At 42.1% G+C, this 25,545-nt stretch overlaps 1 protein-coding gene across 5 annotated transcripts in view; it reads right to left on the bottom strand.

The window, feature by feature from the left end:
- Positions 1-25,299, bottom strand: part of smap1 (small ArfGAP 1) — a 258,309-nt gene extending 233,010 nt beyond the window's left edge. For 3 of the 5 annotated variants that reach the window (XM_043681802.2, XM_043681807.2, XM_043681823.2), the window contains exon 1: positions 24,609-24,884. In XM_043681802.2, the coding sequence (XP_043537737.2) occupies positions 24,609-24,726 (118 nt within the window). In that variant the 5' untranslated portion in view covers positions 24,727-24,884. Of the gene's footprint in view, positions 1-24,257; positions 24,582-24,608; positions 24,885-25,186 lie in introns of those variants that run through there. The other 2 variants (XM_087979520.1, XM_043681817.2) reach the window with 2 other exon arrangements.
- Between the last annotated feature and the right edge of the window lie 246 nt (positions 25,300-25,545).

Raw genomic sequence — 25,545 nt, 5'->3', positions numbered from 1 at the left:
GACCTTATAGAGGTTTATAAAATCATGAGGGGATTAGGTAGGGTGATTAGGCAAGGTCTTTTTCCCTGGGTGGGGGAGTCCAGAACTAAAGGGCATAGGTTTAGGGCGAGAGGGGAATGATTTAAAAGGGATCCAAGGGACAGATTTTTCATACAGAGAGAGTGGTGCATGTATGGAATGAGCTGCCAGAGAAAGTGGTGGAAGCTGGTACAATTAAACATTTAAAAAGACATCTGGAAGGGTCTATGAATAGGAAGGGTTTAGGTAGATACAGGCCAAATGATGACAAATTTATGATATCTGGTCAGCATGGACGAGTTGGACAGAAGGGTCTGTTTTGGTACTGTACACCCAAGACCATAAGACATAGGAGCAGAAGTAAGGCCATTCGGTCCATCGAGTCCACTCCGCCATTCAATCATGGCTGATGGGCATTTCAACTCCACTTACCCGCATTCTCCCCGTAGCCCTTAATTCCTTGTGACACCAATTTATCAATTTCTGCCTTGAAGACATTTAGCGTCCCAGCCTCCACTGCACTCCATGGCAATGAATTCCACAGGCCCACCACTCTCTGGCTGAAGAAATGTCTCCGCATTTCTGTTCTGAATTTACCCCCTCTAATTCTAAGGGTGTGTCCACGGGTCCTAGTCTCCTCGCCTAACGGAAACAATTTTCTAGCGTCCACCCTTTCCAAGCCATGTATTATCTTGTAAGTTTCTATTAGATCTCCCCTTAATCTTCTAAACTCCAATGAATACAATCCCAGGATCCTCAGCCGTTCCTCGTATGTTAGACCTACCATTCCAGGGATCATCCGTGTGAATCTCCGCTGGACACGCTCCAGTGCCAGTATGTCCTTCCTGAGGTGTGGGGACCAAAGCTGGACACAGTACTCCAAATGGGGCCTAACCAGAGCTTTATAAAGTCTCAGTCGCACAACAGTGCTTTTATATTCCAACCCCCTTGAGATAATTGACAACATTGCATTCGCTTTCTTAATCACGGACTCAACCTGCATGTTTACCTTTAGAGAATCCTCAAGTAGCACTCCCAGATCCCTCTGTACTTGGGCTTTACGAATTTTCTCACCGTTTAGAAAGTAATCCATGCTTCTATTCTTTTTCCCCAAAGTGCAAGACCTCGCATTTGCTCACATTGAATTCCATCAACCATTTCCTGGACCACTCCTCCAAACTGTCTAGATCCTTCTGCAGCCTCCCCACTTCCTCAGTACTACCTGCCTGTCCACCTAACTTTGTATCGTTGGCAAACTTCGCTAGAATGCCCCCAGTCCCTTCATCCAGATCATTAATATATAATGTGAACAGCTGCGGCCCCAACACTGAACCCTGCGGGACACCGCTTGTCACCGGCTGCCATTCCGAAAAAGAACCTTTTATCCCAACTCTCTGCCTCCTGTCAGACAGCCAATCCTCTATCCATACCAGTAGCTCACCTCGAACACCATGGGCCCTCACCTTGCTCAGCAGCCTCCCATGTGGCACCTTATCAAAGGCCTTTTGGAAGTCTAGGTTGACCACATCCATTGGGTTTCCCCGGTCTAACCTACTTGTCACCTCTTCAAAGAACTCCAACAGGTTTGTCAGGCACGACCTCTATGACTCTTGAGTCTATGCTATCCACCTGTAACTTCAAGGTCTCCTTGTTCAGCAACATTCCCCAGGACCTTACCATTAAGTGTATAAGTCCTGTCCTGATTTGCCTTTCCAAAATGCAGTAACTCATATTTATCAAAATTAAACTCCATCATCTGCCACTCCTTGGCCCACTGACCCATCTGATTAAGACCCCGTTGTACCCTAAGGTAGCATTCTTCGCTGTTCACTGCGCCTTCAATTCCGAACATCGGCAAACTTACTAACCAGACCTATGTTCACATCCAAATCATTTATATAAATGACAAAGCAGTGAGCCCAGCACTGATCCTTGTGGCACATTGCTGATCACAGGCCTCCAGACTGAAAGGCAGCTCTCCTCCAACACCACCCTCCGCCTCCTACCTTCAAGACAGTTCTGTATCCAATGGCTAGTTCCCCCAATATTCCATGTAACCTAATCTTGATAGCCAGGTCTACACAAGTTACCTTGTCGGACGCCGTACTCACGTTCATACAAATCGTATCCATCACTATTCCTTCAATCCTCTTGGTTACTTCTTCAAAAACTCAATGAAGTTAGCAGGTCATGATTTCCCATGCACAAAGCCATGTTGATTATCCCTATTCATTCTCTGCCTTTCCAAATACATGTAAATCCTATCCCTCAGGATTCCCTCCAACAGCTTGCCCGCCACTGATGTCAGACTCACTGGTTTAAAGTTCTCTGGCTTTTCCTTACCAATTTTCTTCAATAGTGGCACCACATTAGCGAACTTCCAGTCTTCTGGCACCTTACCTGTGGCTATCAATGTTACAAACATTTCAGCAAGAAGCCTGGCATCACTTCCCTAACTTCCCACAAGGTTAGAGGGTACATCTGATCAGGTTCTAGGGATTCATCTACCTTTGAGTTTTATAACATTTGGCACCACCTCTTCTATATTTATTTCCCCACGTTCTCTAGCATCCAAATCCTTTGCCCACAGTAAAATACTTGTTTAGTATCTTCCCTAACTACTGCAGTTCCACACACAGGCTGCCTTGCTGATCTTTAATGTGCACTATTTCCTCTCCTTTACTCTTCATGTATTTGTAGAATCTCTTTGGATTCTCCTAAACCCTATTTGCCAAAGATCTCTCATGTCTCCTTCTTGCCCTGACTTCCCTTTTCAGTATACGTCTACTGCATTTACACTCTACCAGGGAATCATTCAATCCCTGCTCTCTGTACCTGACATAAGCATCCTTCTTCTTTTTGAACAAAACCTCCATTTCTCTAGTCAGCCAGAATTCCCTACACCTACACCTAACCTATCCCTACGCCTACACCTAACCTATCCCTACGCCTACACCTACACCTAACCTATCCCTACGCCTACACCTAACCTATCCCTACGCCTACACCTAACCTATCCCGAGGTTAAACCTATTCAGAGGTTTAACTTTTAGATCCTGTCTATCCTTTTCCATCACTATTTTAAATAGAAATATGATCACTGGCCCCAAAGTGCTCCCCTACTTGACACCTCAGTCACCTGCTCTGCCATATTTCCCAAGAGGTGGTCAAGTTTTACACCTTCTCAAGTAGGTACATCCACATACTGAATCAGAACATTTTCTTGTACACAATTCAATTTCTCTCCACCCAAACCCTTAACACTATAGCAGTCCCAGTCTATGTTTGGAAAGTTAAAAATCTCCTACCATTATCACCATATTATTCTTACAGATAACAAACCTCATAAATTATTTTTCAATTTCATTCATTATCCAATTCTTATTTCTTAGTTCTACCCACATAATTTCCCTGGACATATTTTTAGGAATATCCTAACTACAGCTGTAATGTTATCCCTAATCAAAAATGTCACTCCCCCTCCTCTTGCCACCCTTTCTATCTTTCCTATATCATCTATAGCCTGATACGTTAAGTTGCCAGTCCTGTCCATCTCTGAGCTATATTTTTGCAATCTCTATGATATCTAATCCCATGTTCCTAACCATGTCCTGAGTTCAGCTGTCTTACCTTTCAGGCCTCTCGGGGCCTGCATTGAAATAAATGCAGTTTAATTTATTAATACCTCATTCACTGCTTGGTTCCTGCCTGCCTTGAATAGTTGACTTGATCCTATTCCCAACTGCAACAGTCTCAGACTGATCTTTTTTATTCACCATCTCCTTGCGTCCAACCCCACCTCCAGCCTTCCCCATTAGTTTCCCTGCTACAATCTCAACGAGAATTATTTCTATTCAAATCTCACTGCTCCCTTTGACGAAGTATCCAAAAATTAAATTAAATGGCACAAAGAGCAACAATAACAGGAGGAAAACCTGGTTAGCAGAGGAAATGTTTGAAATTTGGAATCCATTGCAGAAGAGCGCACTGGAGACAAGTCATTGAGGCTTTCAAATAGAAATCAGATCACTATCTAAATCAGATCACACATATGCTGGGTTGGGGGGGCACATTGGGTAAATTGTTCTTACAGAGCACCAGCACAGACACAATGGTTCAATTGGCCTCATCCTGAGCTGTAACCATTCTACGATTTTTTTTTATATAATCAAACGACCCTAACTAAAACTGGCAAAATCAGAAAGTCCCTTACCACATGGTTTCACTTTGTCGAAGCTTTCCTCTCAAATTTCGATAATGAGTGTCATGCAATTATGATCAAATTTTATATTCAATGAAGAATGCAAATCTCACTGCAAGCATGAGGAGGCAGTGATTTTATGATAATCTTACTGGACTAGTAATCCAGAGTTTCAGAATAAAGTTCACGGGATGAGTTTAAATTCCAACCTGGCAGACAGTGAAATATAAATTCCATAAAAATATGGAATTAAAATGCTTGTACACTGACAATGTAATTTGTCCAAAAATGCATTGTGATAATAGAGGAGATTGAGAATCAAGTATAAGGCATTTTTGGACAAATTGTACTGGCAACCAAAATTGGTTTCAAATGTTCAATTCAATTTCTGCCATAATGATGTTAAGAACTGCATGTTCTTCTGTATTCTATCTTCAAATACAGATGCTGGTATCACTGCAGTCTTCGTATATTGGTAACAACTTCATTATCCATCCTGTCCCTACAATCTACTGATTCCCTTAGCATTAAAGTCTAAATGATCTTAGTCTTTAATGCAGTCAACAACTGAGCACTGGCAGCTCTCTGGCTTGGATATTCCAGGCAGATGCAGGACCTCCAGTAGTCTTAGTGATTTACAGCCAAGTATATTGCCACTGTTGCAATGTTGAAAACAATGCAGTTCGTTTGCACGTAGTAACACAAAACAGCAATGTGAAAAACAGATCATCTGAACTCTGAAAGGACTCTATATTGCCCAATAGTATCCTGGGTTAATTTGCTTTCATTTGAGAAGACTGCTGAGTCATGCGTTTTGTCTCAATTGAAAGCTGGCATCTTTAGCAGCCCTGCATTCCCTCAGACAACTTAGATAACCAGCTCTATTCCCTGGATTGAACATCGGCCACCTCAATTTCACTTATCCCCTCACTTGCTCAAATCTGTTTCTCTCTCAACCTGGTGCAGTTCACAAACTTAAATTGCTATGCTTGTTAGGTTTGATGACATAGTCATCCTCTGGCGTGCAGACCTCGATCTAGCATAGGCCAGACAACATCCCTCCAGCACCCTTGTGCTTCCCCCAGATCAATCTATTCTCCCAGTTACTCAATCTCATCTATTCTGATAACCTAAACCTCCACGTAAGTACTTTGGAGATGTGGGATCTCATCAATAGAGACTGAAAGGTAGAAATTCTGGAATAAATGATATAGATAAGAGTATCATGGGGTGTGTACCTGAGCGTAAACCCTGATGAGTAAAAGGAACATATTAAAGGATTACTCAATGAACAGCAGGACACTCGGAAGCTCAGAAAAGCAGACGGATCTTGGAACGTCGATCTATAGATCCCTGAAGATGGCAGGTCAAGTTCATTGGGTAGTTAAGGTGGCATACAGAACATGAGTTTTTCAGTAAAGTCATAGATTTGTTTTTACTCATTTACGAGATGAAGGTGTCATTGGCTAGGATAGCATTTATTACCATTCCCAGAAGGCAGTTAACAGTCAAACGATATTTCTGTCAGACTGGATTTGCATATAATCCAGATCAGATAACAAGAGCAGGGAGGATTTTGGAGGTATGTAGGACTTGGATTAGGCCTCAGCTGGAGTACTGTGCAGTTCTGGTCTCTGCCGAAGTTGTGATTGCACTAGATGCAGTGTAAAGGAGATTTACCAGGCCTGGTTTGGAGCAGGTTGAAGAGATAAGCTTGGGCTTTCTTCTTTAGAAGACAGATCGCTGATGGGTGACTTGATGAAGGCGCATAAGGTTGAGGGGCATGAGCAAGGCGAATAGAAAACAGTTGCTTCCCTGAGTCGTAGGGTCAATAACAAGGAGGTTTAAAGATTAAAGTTACAACCAGGATGATTTTTAGAGCAGAGTTGAGGAAAACCTTTTCACCCAGAGGGTGTTGCAGATCTGGAGTGCACTGCCTGTAAGGGTAACTGTGGCAAGTAACCTCACAACCTTTAAAATGTAAGTGGTTGAGCACCTGAAGTGTCAATGTTCAAGGCTATGGGCCTAGTGCTCAAAGGTGGGACCAGTGTAGATTTAGTATAGGTTTGGCAGTACAGACTTAATGGTACAAAGGTCCTCTTCAGTGCTTAATGAATCCGTAACCATGATCTTATAACCATCTAACCAATGTCAATTGTCAGAAAAACCCATCTAATTTGCTAATGCCCTCTGGGGAAGCAAATCTGCTGTCTTGACGTGGCCTGGCCTATGAGACTCTTGAACATTAAAAAAACACGCTTTGCAATATAATTCATTCAGAGAATGCGGGTATCACCAGGTAGCATTTATTGCCTATTTACAATCATCCTTGAAAATGGTTTAACAAGCCATTCAGTTCACAGCAATAAATGTTGGTCAGCCTGCAACATCTACATCCCATCAATGAATTCTTAAAAAAAAAATTAAAGTTCTGTACTGTAGGCTCTTTGTACAAATATTGACATTTGTTATGCCATAAACTGCCCTGATACTGACATTTAATATCAGTACACTTTCTAGTCACCGCGGTGAGATAAACATGAGTTTAATTTTTCTTAATATGTGTTTAAGTAACCATACTCACTTTGAACTTGTTCCAACTAAAGTTCCTTAACATTTTACAGAGCTAGGTATCAGATGATGGGATAGACCAATCTGCTGTCACTGCCACGATGCAAATCTAAAATCAGCTTTATTTTAAAATCTGTGCACCATTTGGCACAACCACAAGTTGGGAAACACCAAAATAAGCTTTTGTTGCGCATACATTGGTCTTGAAGGGAGGGTGGAGAGTGTCAAGTTCCTTGGAGTGACAATAACCGACAATCTAGACTGGACTTCCCATATAGTTGCAACAGTCAAGGCAGCACAGCAACGCCTCTTCTTCCTCAGACTGCTCCGGAAATTTGGTATGTCCATAAGGACCATCACCAACTATACATCCCTATGGTCTGCCTGTACTGTTCATAAATAAACTGTACTTTGTTTTATTGTCACATGTACCAAAAGACATTTTTCCCCTCAATCTTCAAATTTGTAGTGAGGGGTCCCATTAAACAGTTTCTATTTTCATCGTTCTTGACTGTGTTTGCCTGTTTCAAATTTACAAAAAATAACTACCAATTTTTAAAATTTATTTATGGGATCATTTATTGCAGAACAGTTAAGAGTCACCTACATTGTAGTGGGTTGAGAATCACATGCAGGCCAATCAAGAATGACAAATTTCCTTCCCTAAAGGACATTAATGAACCGTATGTGACAACTGTTTCATGGTTATTAGACTCTTAATTCCAGATTTTTATAGTTTTCAAATTCTACGATGGGAGATTCAAACACAATGCTCAAATCATACCTGGGCCTTTTGATTAATGGTTTAGCAATCATACCAATAGGCCATCACTCCCATCTTAAACCAACCCCTTCAAAAATTAAACCTGCAAAAATTAACAGGAACTCTTTTTTTTACTCTCCTTTATAGTACTACAGATTGGTTTTAATTATCCACACAAGATACAAATGTTCAGGTTAATTTTTGATTTATGTCCATAATACATAGAAAACATCCCTTAAATCTGACACCAGATCTGCATCTAAAAGGCATTACATTAACTAAAACAAAGGCTAGACTATGATACACACTGCAAGTATTGCACAACTTGATGTTCTAGATATCTTGGAAAACAAGGCAACAAATGACAAAGAGTAAAGACACAGTCGTAAATCTTTCCACTGGTTTCACTGCAGGACACCTGCATCAGGAGTTTAAAATACCAAAACACAGTACACTTGCCCACCCAGCAGACACAGGAAGCACTTTATATACGCCACATCATTTAAAGTGGTTCTAGCAGGAATCTAACTCTGTGGAACTGTCTTACTTCAAATATGAATCAGCATAATGATAATGTACGTCCTTTATATTAAATCTCACGAGTGGAAAATGAGATTTAGTAACATGAGCCATGTTTCACACAGGCAGTGCATCCAGCCAACCAGACCAACTACAAGTTTTCATCTACCTCCACCCACAAACACCAGTAGAGAACGTCAATTAGTCACATGACTGCCATTCAGTAATTATATGGTAAATATAATCCAATGGGTTTGACCTAGCTTAAAACAGTACTTTGCTGAAATGCATTCACTTACTGAGAGCAAGCTCAGAGTTTAAAAGGTGTTACTGAGAAATGTAGTTGTTTTTCTGTGTACGATGACCATAAACTAAAAATTAATCTGACCATCTGCATCTTGAGTGTGGATCATTAAAGTCAATCAGTAGTACTGCAAGTGAGATGATGCAAGAGTTCCTGTTCATTCCTATGAGTTAATTTCTGAATGGACTGGTTTTAAAATGGGAGTGATAGTCTACTGGTATGATTGCTAAACCATTAATCAAGAAACTTCTGAATTAACGATTTAATGTAAGTGAGCACAGTAAATGGATTATTTCTCCAATTTTATTTCATAGCTAAACTTGCCCATTCAATTTTCAAAAAATCTAATTCCAGGAGAATTTCTACTGAAGTGAACTACTGTCAAAAGACATTAACCTGAAATATTAACTCTTTCTCTTCCCCCAATTGCTGCTTGGTATGTTACTATCTGCTTAGTCTTTCTGGCAATATTTTTGTTCAGCTGGTATACAATCCAGTCATGAATTTAAATCAATTAAGATGTGGTACTGCGAGAACACAGACAAGAAGATATTCTTCACAATCAGAGTATATAACAGAAAAGTGCTAACGTAAACTGAATGCTGCAGTATCTGAGATCGACGAACACAAAAACTTACAAAATAAGCAGCCCACCACACAGAAAACTTGAGACTTCCTAAGAAATGCGTTAATGATTAACAATCACCTTAATCTTAGATGTCATCTGCATGAGCTTGCTGATCAATTACAAGAATGTGCTGTCACTGTCCAAGTCATAAAGTTCTGCTAATAATGGGGACATGGGTGGGAGAATGAATGTATACTGCGTATTCCCAAGTCAGATCTCAAGGGAAATTTTAACCAAGCCATTATCTTAGTAGGACAAAGGGTCAAGAGGTAATGACTCTAAAGACAAGAAAATTCCATTTGTATGTGTTCCAATGCAATTCAAGTTAGTTACTGAACAAGCCGCAAGAAAGTATCAGCAAATTTAATGTGGGTATGTGATGCTAATTAGGAATCACTAAAATGATCTGATGTAATGCAATATTTAACCAAATAGAGCATTACCTTCTGAACTTTAATGCAAACAAATTAACAACCAAAGACTTTGTGGGCGGCATGGTGGCACACTGGTTAGCACTGCTGCCTCACAGCGCCAGAGACCTGGGTTCAATTCCCGACTCAGGCGACTGACTGTGTGGAGTTTGCACATTCTCCCAGTGCCTGCATGGGTTTCCTCCGGGTGCTCCGGTTTCCTCCCACAGTCCAAAGATGTGCAGGTCAGGTGAATTGGCCATGCTAAATTGCCCGTAGTGTTAGGTAAAGGGGTAAATGTAGGGAAATGGATGGGTTGCGCTTCGGCAGGTCGGTGTGGACTTGTCGGGCCGAAGGGCCTGTTTCCACACTAAGTAATCTAATCAAAAATCTTTTCTTAAATAACATTATAGCGCTGGAGTATCAAGACAGGTTGGGAGCATGCAGAATAAGTTCCATCTTGATTTGTACTAAAACAACAGATTTATAAACTAATTTTTGCCACCTTCTCCACTATGACAACGACATCAATAAAACCACGAGATACAGCAGAATTAAGTCATTTGGCCCTTCAAGACTGGACTGCCATTCGATCATACACTTCTCAACCCATTTTGCCTACAGGCAATTCTTCTATTAATGCAACGGTTGCATCCGTGCAATCCCACATTACACTTTAGAAAAATCATACTTTAGAAACAGCGCTTAAAGTGTTGCCGACATTGGCCAACATAGGTTTTAAAAATTCATGGTTCAGAAACAGTGTCCACAATTAGTCAAAAGCATTATAGCAAATTTGCATTAATGAAATGTGTATTATAGCAGAACAACCAGTGCCTTCTCCCTGTAACCTTTGATCCCCTTACTATGCAAGGACCCATCTCTGTCTTAAATACACTCCACAACCATCTGTGGCAATGAGTTGCACAGATTTACCAGCTTCTGCCTGAAGAGATTTCTCCCCATCCTAATTCTAAAGAGTTATGCCTTCATTCGGAGTCTCTGCCCCCAAGTTCTAGTCTCTCCTACAACTGGAAACATCTTTTCCATATCTACTCTATCAAGGCCTCTCAGTATTAGAACACAGAACATAAAACAGTACAGGCCCTTGATGATGTGCTGACCTTTTATCCTACTCTAAAATCAAACTAACCTATATACCCTTCATTGTGCTAACTTCCAATGTGCCTATCCAAGAGTCGCTTAAATGTCCCTAATGTAACTTACTAATACAACTGCTGGCAGTGCATTTCACGCACCCACCACTGTGTGAAGAACATTCCTCTGACATCTCCCCCAAATCTTCCTCCAGAGACCTTAAAATTATGCCAACTAATGATAGGCATTTCCGCCCTGGGAAAATTTCTCTGGCAATCCACTGACTCTCATCATCTTATACACCTCTATCAATTCACCTCTCATTCAACTTCGCTGCAATGAGCAAAGTCCGAGCTCACTCAAACTTACCTCATAAGACATGCTCTCCATTCCAGCCAACATCCTGGTAAATCTCCTCTGCACCCTATCTAAAGCTTCCACATCCTTCCTATTAAGAAAGTGTATAACGTATGAGCAGGTAGGGGAAAAGAGTTAAGTTTAGGGTTGCTTGATAAAGGCTCAGCTAGCATGACTTTGACCAGATAGGAACTTGCAGTAAACAATGAGGTGCTGGAGGCAAGGATGGTGGTTTAATAAGGTGATGAACATCTATTGCGTAATGCCAGTTAACAAGGCAAAGAACATCTATTGAGTAACGCCAAATGGTTGAATCTTTACTGTTGATGCTTGCCAATTGTAACAGTCACCCAATCAACATAGAACTTGCTTTATTTGGATGCTGTTCCCTGTAAGTGACTATATAATTCCTCAAGAATCTGCTGTTCGAGAGAAGATCGAGAACTCATGTCTTCATGTACGTGTGCAATCGCTCTCTCTCCAGGGTTCGGAATAAAGGTGAAGATACAGCCATGTCTGAGTGTTTGCTTCGACTGATACAGAAACGGGACGACAATATTGGCAAGCCAGTTAGGTGTCCAAACGAAGAGTTACAATTGGACAATGTCACCGATCGTCCAAAATACCGATATCTTAAGACGAAGGGCCTACAAGATTTTAAAACCTTGGTCCCTCTCGATATTCCTGTGTCAGAAACAGTCCCCTCATTCAATTCTATAGACTCCTTGAATGGTAATTAGTTCGTTCGAGAGAGACAGTTTCGTAAATGCACTGACAAACAGGAGTTCAAGTCCCTTGGGCTTGAATTGGGGTTCGAGTCCCTGGGTTTAGATTAGATTACCTACTGTGAGAAAACAGGCCATTTGGCCCAATAGGTTCACAGCGACCCTCCGAAGAGCTACCCACCTAGCCCAATTTGCTACCCTATATACCCCTGATAAATGCACCCAACATTATAGGCAATTTAGCATGGCCAATTCACCTGACCTGCATATCCTTGGATTGTGGGGGAAACCAGAGCAAGTAATCATAAATCCTGTCTCTCAGAATCCTCTCCAATACTTTGCCAACCACTGAAGTAAGACTGATTGTTCTGTGGTTCCCAGGATTTTCCCTATTCCCTTTCTTGAACAAGGGAATAACATTTGTCACCCTCCAATCATCTGGCACTACTCCTGTAGACAGGGAGGACGCAAAAGATCATTGCCAAAGGCGCAATCTCTTCCTTCGCTTCCCATAGTAATCTTGGGTATATCCCATCTGGCTGAGGGGAGTTATCTATCCATATGTTTTTCAAAATTTTCAAAACATCCTCCTTTTTAACATCAACCTGATCAAGGATATCAGTCTGTTTCACACTGTACTCACAAACATCAAGGTCCCTCTCAATAGTGAATACTGAAACAAAGTATTCATCAAGGACCTCCCCTACCTCCTCCGACTCCAGGCACAAGTTCCCTCCACTATCCCCGATTGGCCCTACTCTCTCTCTGGCCATTCTCTTGTTCCTCACGTACAGGATGCCTTCATGTTTTCCTTAATCCTACCCACGAAAGCTTTTTTATGTCCCCTTCTACATTTCCTAAGCCCATTCTTCAGCTCCTTCTCAGCTAACTGTCTAGAGCCCTGCCTGATCCTTGCCTCCTCAACCTAAAATAAGCTTCCTTCTTCGTCTTGACTAGATCTTCCACATCCCTTATCATCCAAGTTTCTTTCAACATAACACCCCTTCATTACCTCAGTGGGACAAATCAGCAAGTACTTTGTAAACAACCTCCACATTTCTGCCATGCATTTCCCGGAGAACATCTGTTCACAATATACGTGCCCCTGTTCCTGCCTAATAGCATTATAATTCCCCCTCCCTCAATTAAATACTTTCCCATACTATCTGATCCTATACCTCTCCATGTCTACAGTAAAGGTCAGGGTGTGGTGATAACTATCACTGAAATGCTCTCCTACCAAAAGATCAGACACCTGGCATGGTTCGTTGCCAAGCACAAAATCCAATATGGCCTCCCCTCTAGTCAGCCTATCTACTATTGAGTCAGGAATCCTTCCTGGACACACCTGACAAAAACTGCTCCATCCAAATTATTTGAACTAAGGACATTCCAATCAATTTGGGACGGCACTGGTTAGCCCTGCTGCCTCACATCATCAGGGACCCTGGTTCGATTCCCGGCTCGGGCAACTGTTGGTGCGGAGTTTGCACATTCTCCCAGTATCTGCTGGTTTCCTCTCATAGTCCAAAGATGTGCAGATCAGGTATATTGGCCATGCTAAATTGCCCATGGCATTAGGTGCATTAGTCAGAGGGAAATGGGTCTGGGTGGGTTACTCTTCGGAGTGGACTTGATGGGCCAAATGGCCTGTTTCCATACTGTAGGGAATCTAATCTAACATTTGGGAAGTTAACGTCACCCATGACAAGCTTGTTATCTCTGCACCTTCCCAGTTCGACTAGTCCATGTGTGCTGATTTCTTGTAAGAAACGTGTGATGACAGAAGCTGGGGGTCCCCCCATACAATGGGTTGCAACATGCCCTTGACATAGCCAGAGAGGATCTTATACAGGGTCTCGCTGCCTGATACGATGGGATGACCAGGTGAGTTGGCTTTATGTATCTTCAGAAGGTAATAGAAGTCCCCGACGCAAGAAGTACATGGGATGAGAGATAAGGGAACTCTGAAAGATTGGATCAAAAGTCTTGATCAATGTGTTAAGCTCACAGGTGTGATCAGCTGGTAGGTGCCTGTAGTGTTCCTGGTTGTTCAGTTGTCGGGACACTTCCTTGAAGTAGTCTGTTCTACTCTCAATGATGATAGCTCCTCCTTTATGTGCTGGTTTGATGACAACGTTGTGGTAGATTTTGAGAGCACGCATGGTGTTGCCTTGTGATCGGGTGATGTTTTGCTCTACCTTGTGGGTGCAGCTAATGAATGTGGCATTTACACACTTCCTGAAGGGTTGAGCATACACATCAAGGTCAGGGCAGCAGCCACCCGGGAGGGTTCCAAATCAACTCCTTTGATCGCTCCACTACGGATCTCTCTGATGACTGTTCCAATTCATTGCTTAGCTCATTGGAATCACTGCTGACATCTTGGAAGAATTCCCAAAGTGTCATTTGTCTGATGAATTCCTCCACTTCTGCTACAAGTCCCAATTTGGTGGTGGGACAGAGTGTGTCCTTGACTGAAAACTTCAATCTCTTCAGGTTGAAGGGTGGGCTCCAATAAGTTGATGGTCAATTTCCTCGTGGTGATAACGTTTTCAACTGTGGTGCTAGGGAGGCTTGGCTACTGGTGGTGGTGATGCCAAGTCTGGCTCAAGACTGAGATACAGACAGACTCTAACCTCACACCTTTAATGCATTGTCTGAGCTGAGATGTAACTTTTTTTTGTAAAACCTTAAGTTTATCGAGAGTGTGACTTAAACGTAGCTCTGGGATTTACATATTAGTGAACCGAAACCTGCAACGTAGGTTTGTTCAATATATCATTTCAGTTGCATATCACTAATTTTTAAAATCTAAATTCTACGTCTTATGGTTCTGCTCCACAACTACCTAATGAAGGTGCAGCATTCCGAAAGCTCGTGCTTCCAAAGAAACCTGTTGGACTATAACCTCGGTGTTGAGAGAGTTTTAACTTTGTCCACCCCAATCCAACATTAGCTCCTCCACATGTCTCATAAGGCCATCCACTCTCTGGGATAATTCTTGTAAATCTGCTCTGGATCCTTGCAAGACCAGAACATACATTCTTAGATACAGGGCCCAATCAAAATATTCCAAATGCTGAATCCCCAGACCCAGCATCAGGATTACACCCCTGCTCTTGTAATCCAGCCCTCTTGAAATGACCACTAAACTGCACTTGCTTTCGAACTGCCAATTGAACCTGCATGCAAACCTTAAGAGACTTCTAAACTAGGACTCAAGTCCCTTTGTGTTTCAGACTTTTAATGCCTTTCCTTGTTTAGATAATCATCTACACCTCTATTCTTCCTAAGTGCATAACCTCATACTTTTCCATACCGCATTCTATCTGCCCTTCTTTGCCCACTGTCCCAGTATGTCCAAGTCTTTCTGCAGCCTCTCTGCCTCCTCAATACCATCTGTACCGCCCACCCTGTGTGTCAACTGTGAGCTTAACAACAATGCCCTCAGTTCCTTCATTGGGATCATTAACGTATGAGATGAATAGCATGGTCCCGATAAAGACCCCTGCAGAACTCCACTAGTCACCTGCTGCCATCTTGGAAAAGACCTCTTTGCCCCTACTCTCAGTTTTTCACCAGTCAGCTAATCCTCTAATTATGCAAGAATTTCACCCTCAACACCAAGGGCTCTTATCTTCTTTAGCAGCCTCCCATAAAGCACCTTGTCAAAAGGCTTGCTGGAATTCCAAACATATCATGATCAACGGTTCTTTGGCTAATTTGCTCACTACCTGCTCAAATAATTTTTATAGATATGTCAGGTATGACCTCCCTCTTGACAAAGCATTGCTGACAGCTATATTTTACTATGTACTTCGAAGTATTCTGCAATTCCCATCCTTAATAACGGACTTTAAAATCTTACTAATGACAAAGCTAGGTTAACTGGCTTATAATTTCCCATCTGCTTTCTTCCTCCCTGCCATCTTAAACAGGAGTGTTACATTGGCCAACTTCCAGTCATCTGGGAGCCACCGCAACTCCAGTGATTCTGGAAAGATCACCCCCTCCACAGTTATCTGCTTCATAGTCCTGTGTTGCCGTCCATCCAGTCTGGATGATTTATACATCTTAAGATCTTTCTGGTTCCCCAGCACCTTCTCCTGAGTGTTGACCACTAAACTCACCTCCAGCATGAGTCAAACCTGTGCTTAACGAATAATAAAAAAAGGCTGAAGATCATTCTATACCCTGTTGTTTCAATGCTGCCAACACTGAAGGCTGAGTTCCCAAGTATATCCAAGATCAATTGATTGAGATATTAATGTATCAAGGATATGGGGCAGTGAGAGAAATAGCACTGAGGTAAAGTTAGTCATGATCTAATTAGAGTCATACAGCAGGGAAACAGATCCTTCAGTCCACCTCATTCATGACAACCGAGTTTCTAAAGCTAAACCAGCGCCAGTAGCCTATGTTTGGCCTATATTCCTCCAAATCTTTCCTATTCATGTGTGCCCCCAAATGTCTTTTAAAATGTTGTAGTTGTACCTGCAATTACCACTTCCTGTTCCTTCTCAACCTATATAGGCATCACTCTGAAAAACATTGCTCGAGGTCCCTTTTAAATCTTTCTCCTCTCATCTCATCTTAAACCTATGTCCTCTAGTTTAAACTCCCCTACCGGAGGGAAAAGATCTTATCTTAACTCAAACCCTCCAGTCTTACGAGGCTGAATAGCCTCCTCCTGTTCTGACTTCATACATTCTTTTCAAAGTAATTCATCCTTAATCCCCAATGCCAAATTGTATGGAAGAGACATTAGGCACTTCAAAGCCTTACAGAGACAATAGAGAAAATTTACTACTATGATATCAGCAATCAGGGACTTGTGGAGAAACAGGTTTATTATCCTTGTAGCAGTGAAAAGTCAGAAACTTGTCACAGTTATTCAAAATGGAGGGGCCTTAATTGCTTGTTTACTTTTTCCAGTGGGAAGGATATCAGTGACAAGAGGACATGAACTTCATGATGATTATCAGGTACCAGCTGAAAGCAGGAGCGATTTAAGGGGTGGGGGCTGTTGCGCATAAAATTACCAAAAGCTAGCATACAAAGTTCAGCAGCTCAGAGGGAAAGCAAATGGAATGTTGGCCCTAATTTCAAAAGGGTTGAAAAGTGTGGTGTTGGAAAAGCACAGCAAGCTAGGCAGAATCCGAGGAGCAGGAGAATTAACATTTCGAGCATAAGCCCTTCTTCAGGAATGAGGCTGGTGTGCCAAGCGGGCAGAGATAAAAGGTGGGGGGGGGGGGGGGGGTGGTGAAATTTGGGGGAGGGGCGCTGGGAATACGATAGGTGGAAGCAGGTGAGGGTGATAGGCCGGAGAGGGGGTGGGGGCGGAGAGGTCGGGAAGAAGATTGCAGGTGAAGAGGGCGGTGCTGAATCCAGGGGTTGGCAAGAGGGCGGTGCTGAATCCGGGGGTTGGCTTTAAAGGGAATAGATCAGCGTGGACTTGCTGGGCCAAATTGCCAGTATCCACACTGTAGGAATTGTACAATTAAGTCCTGCCCTGATTTGCCTTTTCAAAATGCAGCCCTTCACTTTCACCTAAACTCCATCTGCCACTCCCTTGGCCCACTGGCCTGTCTGATCAAGGTCCTGGTGTATCCTGAGGTAAATGTCTTTGCTGTCATCTGCAAACTTACTAACCATTTATATAAATGACAAAAAGCAATGGACCCAGCACAAACCCCTGTAGCACACCACTGGTCACAAGCCTCCAGACTGAAAAGCAACCCTCCACCACCACCACCCTCTGTCTTCTACCTTTGAGCCACCTCTGTATCCAAATGGCTAGTTCGCCCTATATTCCATGTGACCTAAACTTAGTAACCAGTCTACCCTGATGAACCTTATCAAATGCCTTACTGAAATATAGTTAGACCATTCTTCCCATTCCAATCCTCTTCATTACTTCTTCAAGACCACAAATCATGTGAAACATGACTCCCCACACACAATATACTCATTCAGATACCTTTTAAAATGTTGCAATTGTACGAGTCTCCACCATTTCCTCTGGCAGCTCATTCCATACACGTACTACCTTCTGAATGAAAAAGTTGCCCCTTAGGTTTCTTTGCGGCAGCGGTGGGATTCCAAAATATATGGAGCTTCTACATGGACTGAGTAAGTGATCATCTGAATGTCAGTTGAGAGAGACAGGCAGACGCACGAGGTAATATTTACCTTGATCTCTCTCCTTAACCTACCATTCACTCGACCCTTCTTCCCCTGAGACTCTGTAATGACAGAGTTACGTCTGAGGTAACGTACGCACTTGCACAACACAGAGTTTGCTTTCAGAACCATAAGTTCTTGGAACGGGAGGTTAGTCTACCTGGAAAGGGAAGTTTGAGTCCTCAGAATCCTAAGTTCACTGGAAAGGGAGGTGAGAGAACCCCTGGAGTTCAGACATCAGAGTGCTCTAATAGTGAGGTTTGACACTCCAGGGTGTAGTGCATCGGATAACTACCGCGTCTGTCTCAATCACCCTGCCTTAGGCCAGTTGTTAAAAAGGGAAATCCCCCGTGTGAAAGTCACAATCCTGGAATGGGTGTGGAGACTGAGGACACTGGACTAGAAAATAGAAAAGGTAAAGTTAGGAAGTTGAGACTTTAAAAATGGGACAAACATTCCTATTACAGGTTTTAAATGCAACAGTCTTATTTGCATAAGTCTAGTCAGGACTCTTGATGAGCTTTGTTATTGTAGCTTAAACAATAAACTATTGATATCTGACAGCTGATAGGAAATTCACATGGAAAAGGTTGTTGATTACAGCATAATGGGTCAATCAAGACCCAGATTTGTTACCAAAATATTAAGTGATATCTCTTTGCTAGTTTAAGCTTTAGTTGTCTGCGCTCACTGTAGATGGTCATAATTTAAAGATGCTAATAACACCGGTCAAACTTGCAAGAGTTGAAACTGTTGAAAAATGCAAGAGAAGGCCATGCTAAAGACTTCGGGCATTTTTTTAAAAACCCAAGAATGATACAACAGAATTTTGTCTTTATTCAGGGAATAAGGAGTAAATTGGCAGAATATTTGTATTTACAAGGAACTGGCTTTATTTAGCAGGGAGTGTAGGGATGAAACCCAAAATCCTTTTATATAACTGTTTTGCCCTATTTTAATAAGGATATCAATTCAACATGTTTTGTAGGCTATGTAATAGGGCAGATTTTGTTTCTACATTAAATGTTATGCAACATTAGGTCCTTTTTAAAATTATCGAACATGTAACCTTAAAACAAATTGATTGAGGGCCTTGAGCCCCTGATTTGTTTAAAATTCTACAATGCCTTTTTCAAAAGAAAATTGTCTCAATGGTCATGCTTTAGCCAGATGAGAGTATTGTATTAAAATATCTTTGCTGCTTTTTTAAAAATGCAGAATGTTCACAAAAAGAAACATGCATTTTGAGTTTTATGTTTTCTTAAGATTTTAGAACTTGAGGCTGAGCTGTTTCAGTTCTGACAATTATTGTTATGACTTCATTGGCCCCCTTCATATTGCAAATTCAAAGAATGTTGATCTCTACCAAAGTTGCACAGTTACTGGTCTGTAACCAATGTAATTCCAACTTTTATTTGGGAAGTTAAATTTACAATGTCAGTTTGTCAACAATCACACGTTCTAATTAAAAACACTGATCATGAAACCTAAAAAAATTAGGACATTTTGTCATTAATGTCAGGCCTTTGAACTATATCTGAGGTTAGATTTAGTATGAATATATGTGGCAGTGGGTTATTGCTTGCTTTAACAGAAACATATTTTAATATATTCTGTATTTGCATCCCACGAATATTTGGGATTTAAATCTGAACTGAAATTGCCTCTTCAATGGCTAAAGCACAGGAAATATTTTGTTGTTTTCTTGCTGTTCCAGATTTCTGAAATAGTTTTCATGACAGCTTTCACATTAGCCAAGTATTAATTTGCTAAAGGAAAATAATTTTTGAATAATCTGAATAGGGTCCCGAGTATTTGATTTTAGGACCACTGATTGTTGTTTATAAGTGACTGAATTGTATAGGTAGTACAATTTCGAAGTTTATGGATTGTATAAAACTTGATAATGTCATAAATAGTAACAGACTTCAAGACAACTGAGAATGTTGAAATAGGCAGACACAATTTAGTGTAGTTAAATGTGTGACTATCTTCATACTGTTACCCACTTTTGCAAGGAAGGAATGAGAGGAAATACAAGGATACTTCCAGCAGCTGACATCTTCTCTAGAGTTTCTGATTCACAGATAAAGCACTCATTGGACCACCGCCTACCCCTCCAAAACCGACCCAACGGATTCAATCAGCTCCCCAGTCACGAGCATGAAAAGGGAAGAACCTAACAATCGTGAAAAGGAGGTCCATATGCTTTTTGTCAGTGGCCTTCTGATGGATATCAAATCACGTGAGCTTTACCTTCTCTTTAAATCATTTAAGGGATATGAAAGTTCACTGATCAAGCTAACATCAACACAGCCAGTTGGCTTTGTTACGTTTGATACCAGAGCAGAAGAAGAATGCTGCATTTACTTAGCTTGCTGCTGCACTTCACACACAGATGCACTGGTATCCTTCATCTGAAGCAGCTCCACAAGGATGAAAGTCTCGTCAGCTTTATTAAGTATTTAACATGCCTTATCCAAGGATTCAGATTTCTCCGTGGAGTGATGGGCAAGGACAGATTGGACTTTGTTTTCAGGTTGGAGTTTACTGAAGGAGATATTGGATAATTTGTTTTGTTTCCACGCAACTTGGTGGTTGAGTGGTCACTAAGGACTGTGGATTTAAGAACTATACTGGTGAACGCGTTTTCCACGTGGCAATATCCTGGGGATCCTATCTACTACATGGGTTAGTAATCTTTGTTGTTATAACCATTCTGTGTCAATAACTTGCTGTCAGATGTTTATGAATAAGCTAATAGTGCCTTTTAGTTGGTCATCATGGAATGATAAGGAGGGAATGAGATGTTGAAAGGTTAATTTGTTCCGCTGATATGTAAGAAATTGAATGCCCTGAGAAGTGTGTTTTTCTGTTTTGCAGGAAGGATGTGACAACCCAAATCACACGCTGCTTTCAGGAATCACACTACATTGTTTTTGGGTGGCATCTGACTATGGCGGAGTGGCTGGGGGTTGACTTGTGCGAATTACTGACTGTGTTGTCAAATCTTGTATAAAAAAAGAACTGGTCCCTTTGTTCAGACAGCTTTGCTTGACACGCTACGAATGTATCGCAAAGAGTGTTGTAAGTGATCCTACAAAGGTCTGTACTTGCTTAATAAATTTTGGCTGTTCACAGAAGTTGGTATATTGCAGCAGCATCAAGTGTTAAGAATCTTGAAAAATAAACCCAACACTAGCATCCCACAAGGTTTTACAATACAGCTGATCTGGTCCTGGCGATTTATCCAACTTTACGCATTTTAAGACATCCAGCACCTCCTCCTCTAATATAGAGATTTTTCAAGATGTCACCATCTATTCCCCACATTCTATATCTTCCATGTCTTTCTCAACAGTAAATACTGATGCTAATTACTCATTTAGTATCTCCCCCATCTACTGTAGTTCCACACATAGACAGCCTTGCTGAACTTTATGGTGGCCTATTCTCTCTTTTGGCCTGAATGCATTTGTAGAATCCCTTTGGCCTTTTCTCAAGCATATTTGCCAAAGCTCTCATTTCCCCTATTTACTCTCCTGATTTCACACTTAAGTATACTTCTATTGCCTTTCTAGTCTTTTAGGATTCGCTCAATCCCTACTCTCTATACCCGACATATGCTTCCTTCTTTGTCTTGAACAAAACCTCAATTTCTCTAGTCATTCAGCATTCCCGACACCTACCCTTCATCCTAACAGGAACATGCTGTCTCTGGACTCTCATTATCTCATTTTTCAACGCTTCCTATTTCTAGCCATCTCTTGTGAACATCGGTCCCATTCAACTTTTGAAAATTCTTGCCTGATACTGCCAAAATTGGTCTTCCTCCAATTTAGAACTTAAACTTTTAGATCTGGGCTATCCTTTTCCATCACTATTTTGAAACTAATAGAATTATGGTCACTGGCCCCAAAGTGCTCCCCCACTGACAACTCAGTCATTTGCCCTGCCTTATTTCCTAAAACTAGGTCAAGTTTTGCACCTTCTCTAGTAGGTACATCCACATAGTGAATCATACTATTTTCTTGTGCACACTTAAATTCCCCCACATTCAAGGCCTTAACGCTACAGCAGTCCCAGTCTATGGTTGGAAAATTGTAATCCCCTACCATTACCACACTATTGTTCTCACAGAAAACTGAGATCTACTTACAAATCTGTTTCTCAATTTCCTGTAGACTATTGGGGGATCTACAGTACAAGCCCAATAAGCTGATCATCCCTTTATTTCTCAGTTCTACCCAAATAAATCCCCTGGACATTTTGCCAGGAATATCCTAAGTACAGCCATAATGTTTTCCCAAATCAAAAATGCCATTCTCCTCCTCTCTTAGCCCCTTTTCTATAGCATCTATACCCTGGGACATTAATTTGCCTGTATTGTCCATCCCTAAGTTACATCTCTGTAATTGCTATGATTTCCCGGTCCTATATTCCCAACTGTGCCAGAGTTCATCTGCCTCATCTATTAGGCTTTTTTAACTTAAACTGCATTTATTTTAATACCTAGTCGCTGGCATTACTTCCACAAGCTTCCATTTCCTCCACCACAAACGCTCAGCAGCAGCAGTACGTACTGTCTACAAGACGCACTGCAGAAATTCACCGAAAACTAAAAGAGCACCTTCCAAAGTCAAAACCACTTTCTTTCGGAAGGAGAAGGACAGCAGATACTTGGGAAAACCATTATCTGCAAGCTCCTCACCAAGCTACACACCATCCTGACTTGGAAATAAATTACCATTCTTTCACCGTCACTGTGTCAAAATCCTAGAATTTCCTCCGTAAGGGTACATGAGTCTACCTTCAATGCACGAAGTGCAACAGTTCAACAACCAAACTCACCTCCACATTCGAAAGCTATGGTGCGGGAAAAGTACACCTCCACATTCTCAAGGACAACCAGCGACAGGCACAAAAATGCTGGCTAGCCAGTGACATCCATGTACCATGAGTGAATGAAGAGAAAACAAATTCCCCCCCACCCCCAAGTTGGCTACAGCTTATTTTATTAATTGCTGACATGTCAGCATCACTGTCAAGGTCAGTATTTGTTGCCATTCCCAATACCTGTATTCCTTGAAAGCCCTCAGAGCAAAACACGTGAAGTAATTACCATCAACAGTACCTTTATGTGGTTATTGCCACCTTAGAAATCTCCCAACTATAATTCTTGACATGAAATGTGCACAACTGTAAGAGGTTTACTTTCACATATACACAGAAAGAGCACAGATTAGCACAAGGAATATTGACAACTATGACTTTCCTTTTAAGAACCACAACTTATGATAATCAAAATTCACTCAATGAAACTTTCAAACATCACTGTCAATACTGTATGCATATCAACATATAATCAAAATTGCCTACAAAATCAAGCCACAGGTATATACTGCAAGAATGCAATATATTACACATTCAATCGCTTTTTACAAAAAGGGCACTTGTAATAAATATGTACTTAATCTATTTGGATTCATCAAAGCATAAATAAATTCAAAGCATAAATAAATTCAACGGCTAAAACAGGATTCCTTCTCCTAGTTAGGAATGTAATACATGTCCCTTCAGATTACTTTGCAACTAATTTCAACTCCCCCTCCCACTCTGCCGAGGACATGGAGGTCCTGGGCCTCCTTCACCGCTGCTCCCTCACCACCAGATACCTGGAGGAAGAACGCCTCATCTTCCGCTTCGGAACACTTCAACCCCAGGGCATCAATGTGGACTTCAACAGTTTCCTCATTTCCCCTTCCTCCACCTCACCCTAGTTCCAAACTTCCAGCTCAGCACTGTTCCCATGACTTGTCCTACCTGCCTATCTTCTTTTCCACCTATCCACTCCACCCTCCTCCTTGACCTATCATCTTCATCCCCTCTCCCACTCACCTATTGTACTCTGTGCTACTTGCTCCCCACCCCCACCTTCCTCTAGCTTATCTCTCCACCCTTCAGACTGTCTTTATTCCTGATGAAGGGCTTTTGCCCGAAACGTCGATTTTACTGCTCCTCGGATGCTGCCTGAACTGCTATGCTCTTCCAGCACTACTAATCCAGAATCTGGTTTCCAGCATCTGCAGTCATTTTTAGATTAGGTAAAACACTCAGCCCATGAGCCAAAACCAAGTCAACTCAGGACATATCCACAGCAGAATCCACTAGGTACAAAAGAACCATTTCAAAGGGAAAGGAAATATCTCTAATTAAAAATTGATACTCAATTACTTTTAGCAAAAATTCAACATTTTCATAGTACCTGTAACAGAAAATTCTAACCATATTAAGTGTACAATTTCAAGCTCATAACTAAACTTGCAAGATTAACCGCACAGACCGACATACACAGCAAGCCTCAATTGTTTCACATAATTTATCAGGCTCATTTAGAATGGATTTCGGTCTTAGGTACTACTACCAATACCGCACTAAGAGTCCGAGAGCGCATGTAACATGCAGAGCATTACGCACCTTTATACATCCAATGACGGTTCAAATATTCTCACTCCCTCGAGTAAACCGCGCTAAAGATTTTACCAGCTTCACTGGCGACTTCTCAATGTTATTTGCAGTAGTCATCGTTGATGCTAACCCAGAACATGCAGAATCCTTAGGTGATTTTATGACGGGGATGCAGGGTCAGCGGGGACGAGTGAAATGCAAAGTCTCCAAGTCACAGGTTTTAACTAAGACCCAACCCAGCCAAGATGCGACAGTGACTGGAGCGCGAGTAGGCTCACCAGTGCCCTTCAGATGGAATCGCGGATCGACGGGGCCGGTCCCAACAACCCCATCCCCATTTCTCGCCATGCAATCCCGTACCTTTGGCCTCGCAATCGGCGCAGTACTTATTGTCCTCCTCCCGGAGTAGTTTGGACAGGATGGCCTGATGCTGTTCGTTCTGCTTCTGGGATTTCTCCCGTTCCGAGCGAGTGCTCATGGTACCGGATCTAGCTCCTTTTCTGTGGGGTCTGCTAAACCTCTCCCAACCGGGCTAGGCGTTTGAACTCCCGTCCCCCGGGACAGCTCTTGAATATGGAGTACCTGTCTTCTCCTCCCTCGCTGATTTAGTATGTCTGTCTTGACCCCACTCCTCCACACACCCTCCTGCCCTCTCACTCCCACCCTCCTGCCTCTCTTTGCCCCACCCCCCCAATCTGTCTCTCACTCCCTCCCGTCTCTCTTGCCTCCTCTCACATACCCAACCATCCTGTGTTTCCCCAATATGGCGGCCGCCGACCGGAAGCAGTCGGGGTGAGACCGCCTCACTCGGTAACAGTGCGCTCAGAGCGACCCTGTTTCCGTTCGTGCAATATCGACACCTCAACCGGCAAAATTGAGGAGATCCTCAGGAAAACGGATGATGACAAGCAGATGTCAAACAATATCATTACTCAGACCCTTCATTCGTGTCCGTTTTCAAGGAAAACAACGATTCAGGCGTTTGTAGTTGAATTTTGCTGATAGTAGGAAGGGAAGCCGGCTTCTCGCCAAGACCGGGAGTTCCGGGACGATTTACCTCCTCGGGAATGTATCTAGCCGCAGAGGGGAAGCGCAAGTACGTATACCCGGAGGATGACGTGACGAATTACGACATCATTCGCTGGGCGAGCAGCTGCAAGAAAAGGTGTATAGAACAGTGTTACTCGGAAGGAGTTACCAAATCCAGTGCACTGGACAACAATATTATTATGGGTTTAGATCAGAGTGGTGCTGGAAAAGCACAGCAGGTCCGAGCAGCAGGAAAATCGACGTTTCG

The sequence above is a fragment of the Chiloscyllium plagiosum genome, unplaced genomic scaffold (assembly GCF_037043375.1).
Source record: "Chiloscyllium plagiosum isolate Xiang-an unplaced genomic scaffold, Cpla_swu_hap1 HiC_scaffold_3, whole genome shotgun sequence".
In the NCBI taxonomy this organism is placed as follows: domain Eukaryota; kingdom Metazoa; phylum Chordata; class Chondrichthyes; order Orectolobiformes; family Hemiscylliidae; genus Chiloscyllium; species Chiloscyllium plagiosum.
This window is presented reverse-complemented; position numbering and strand designations above follow the sequence as displayed.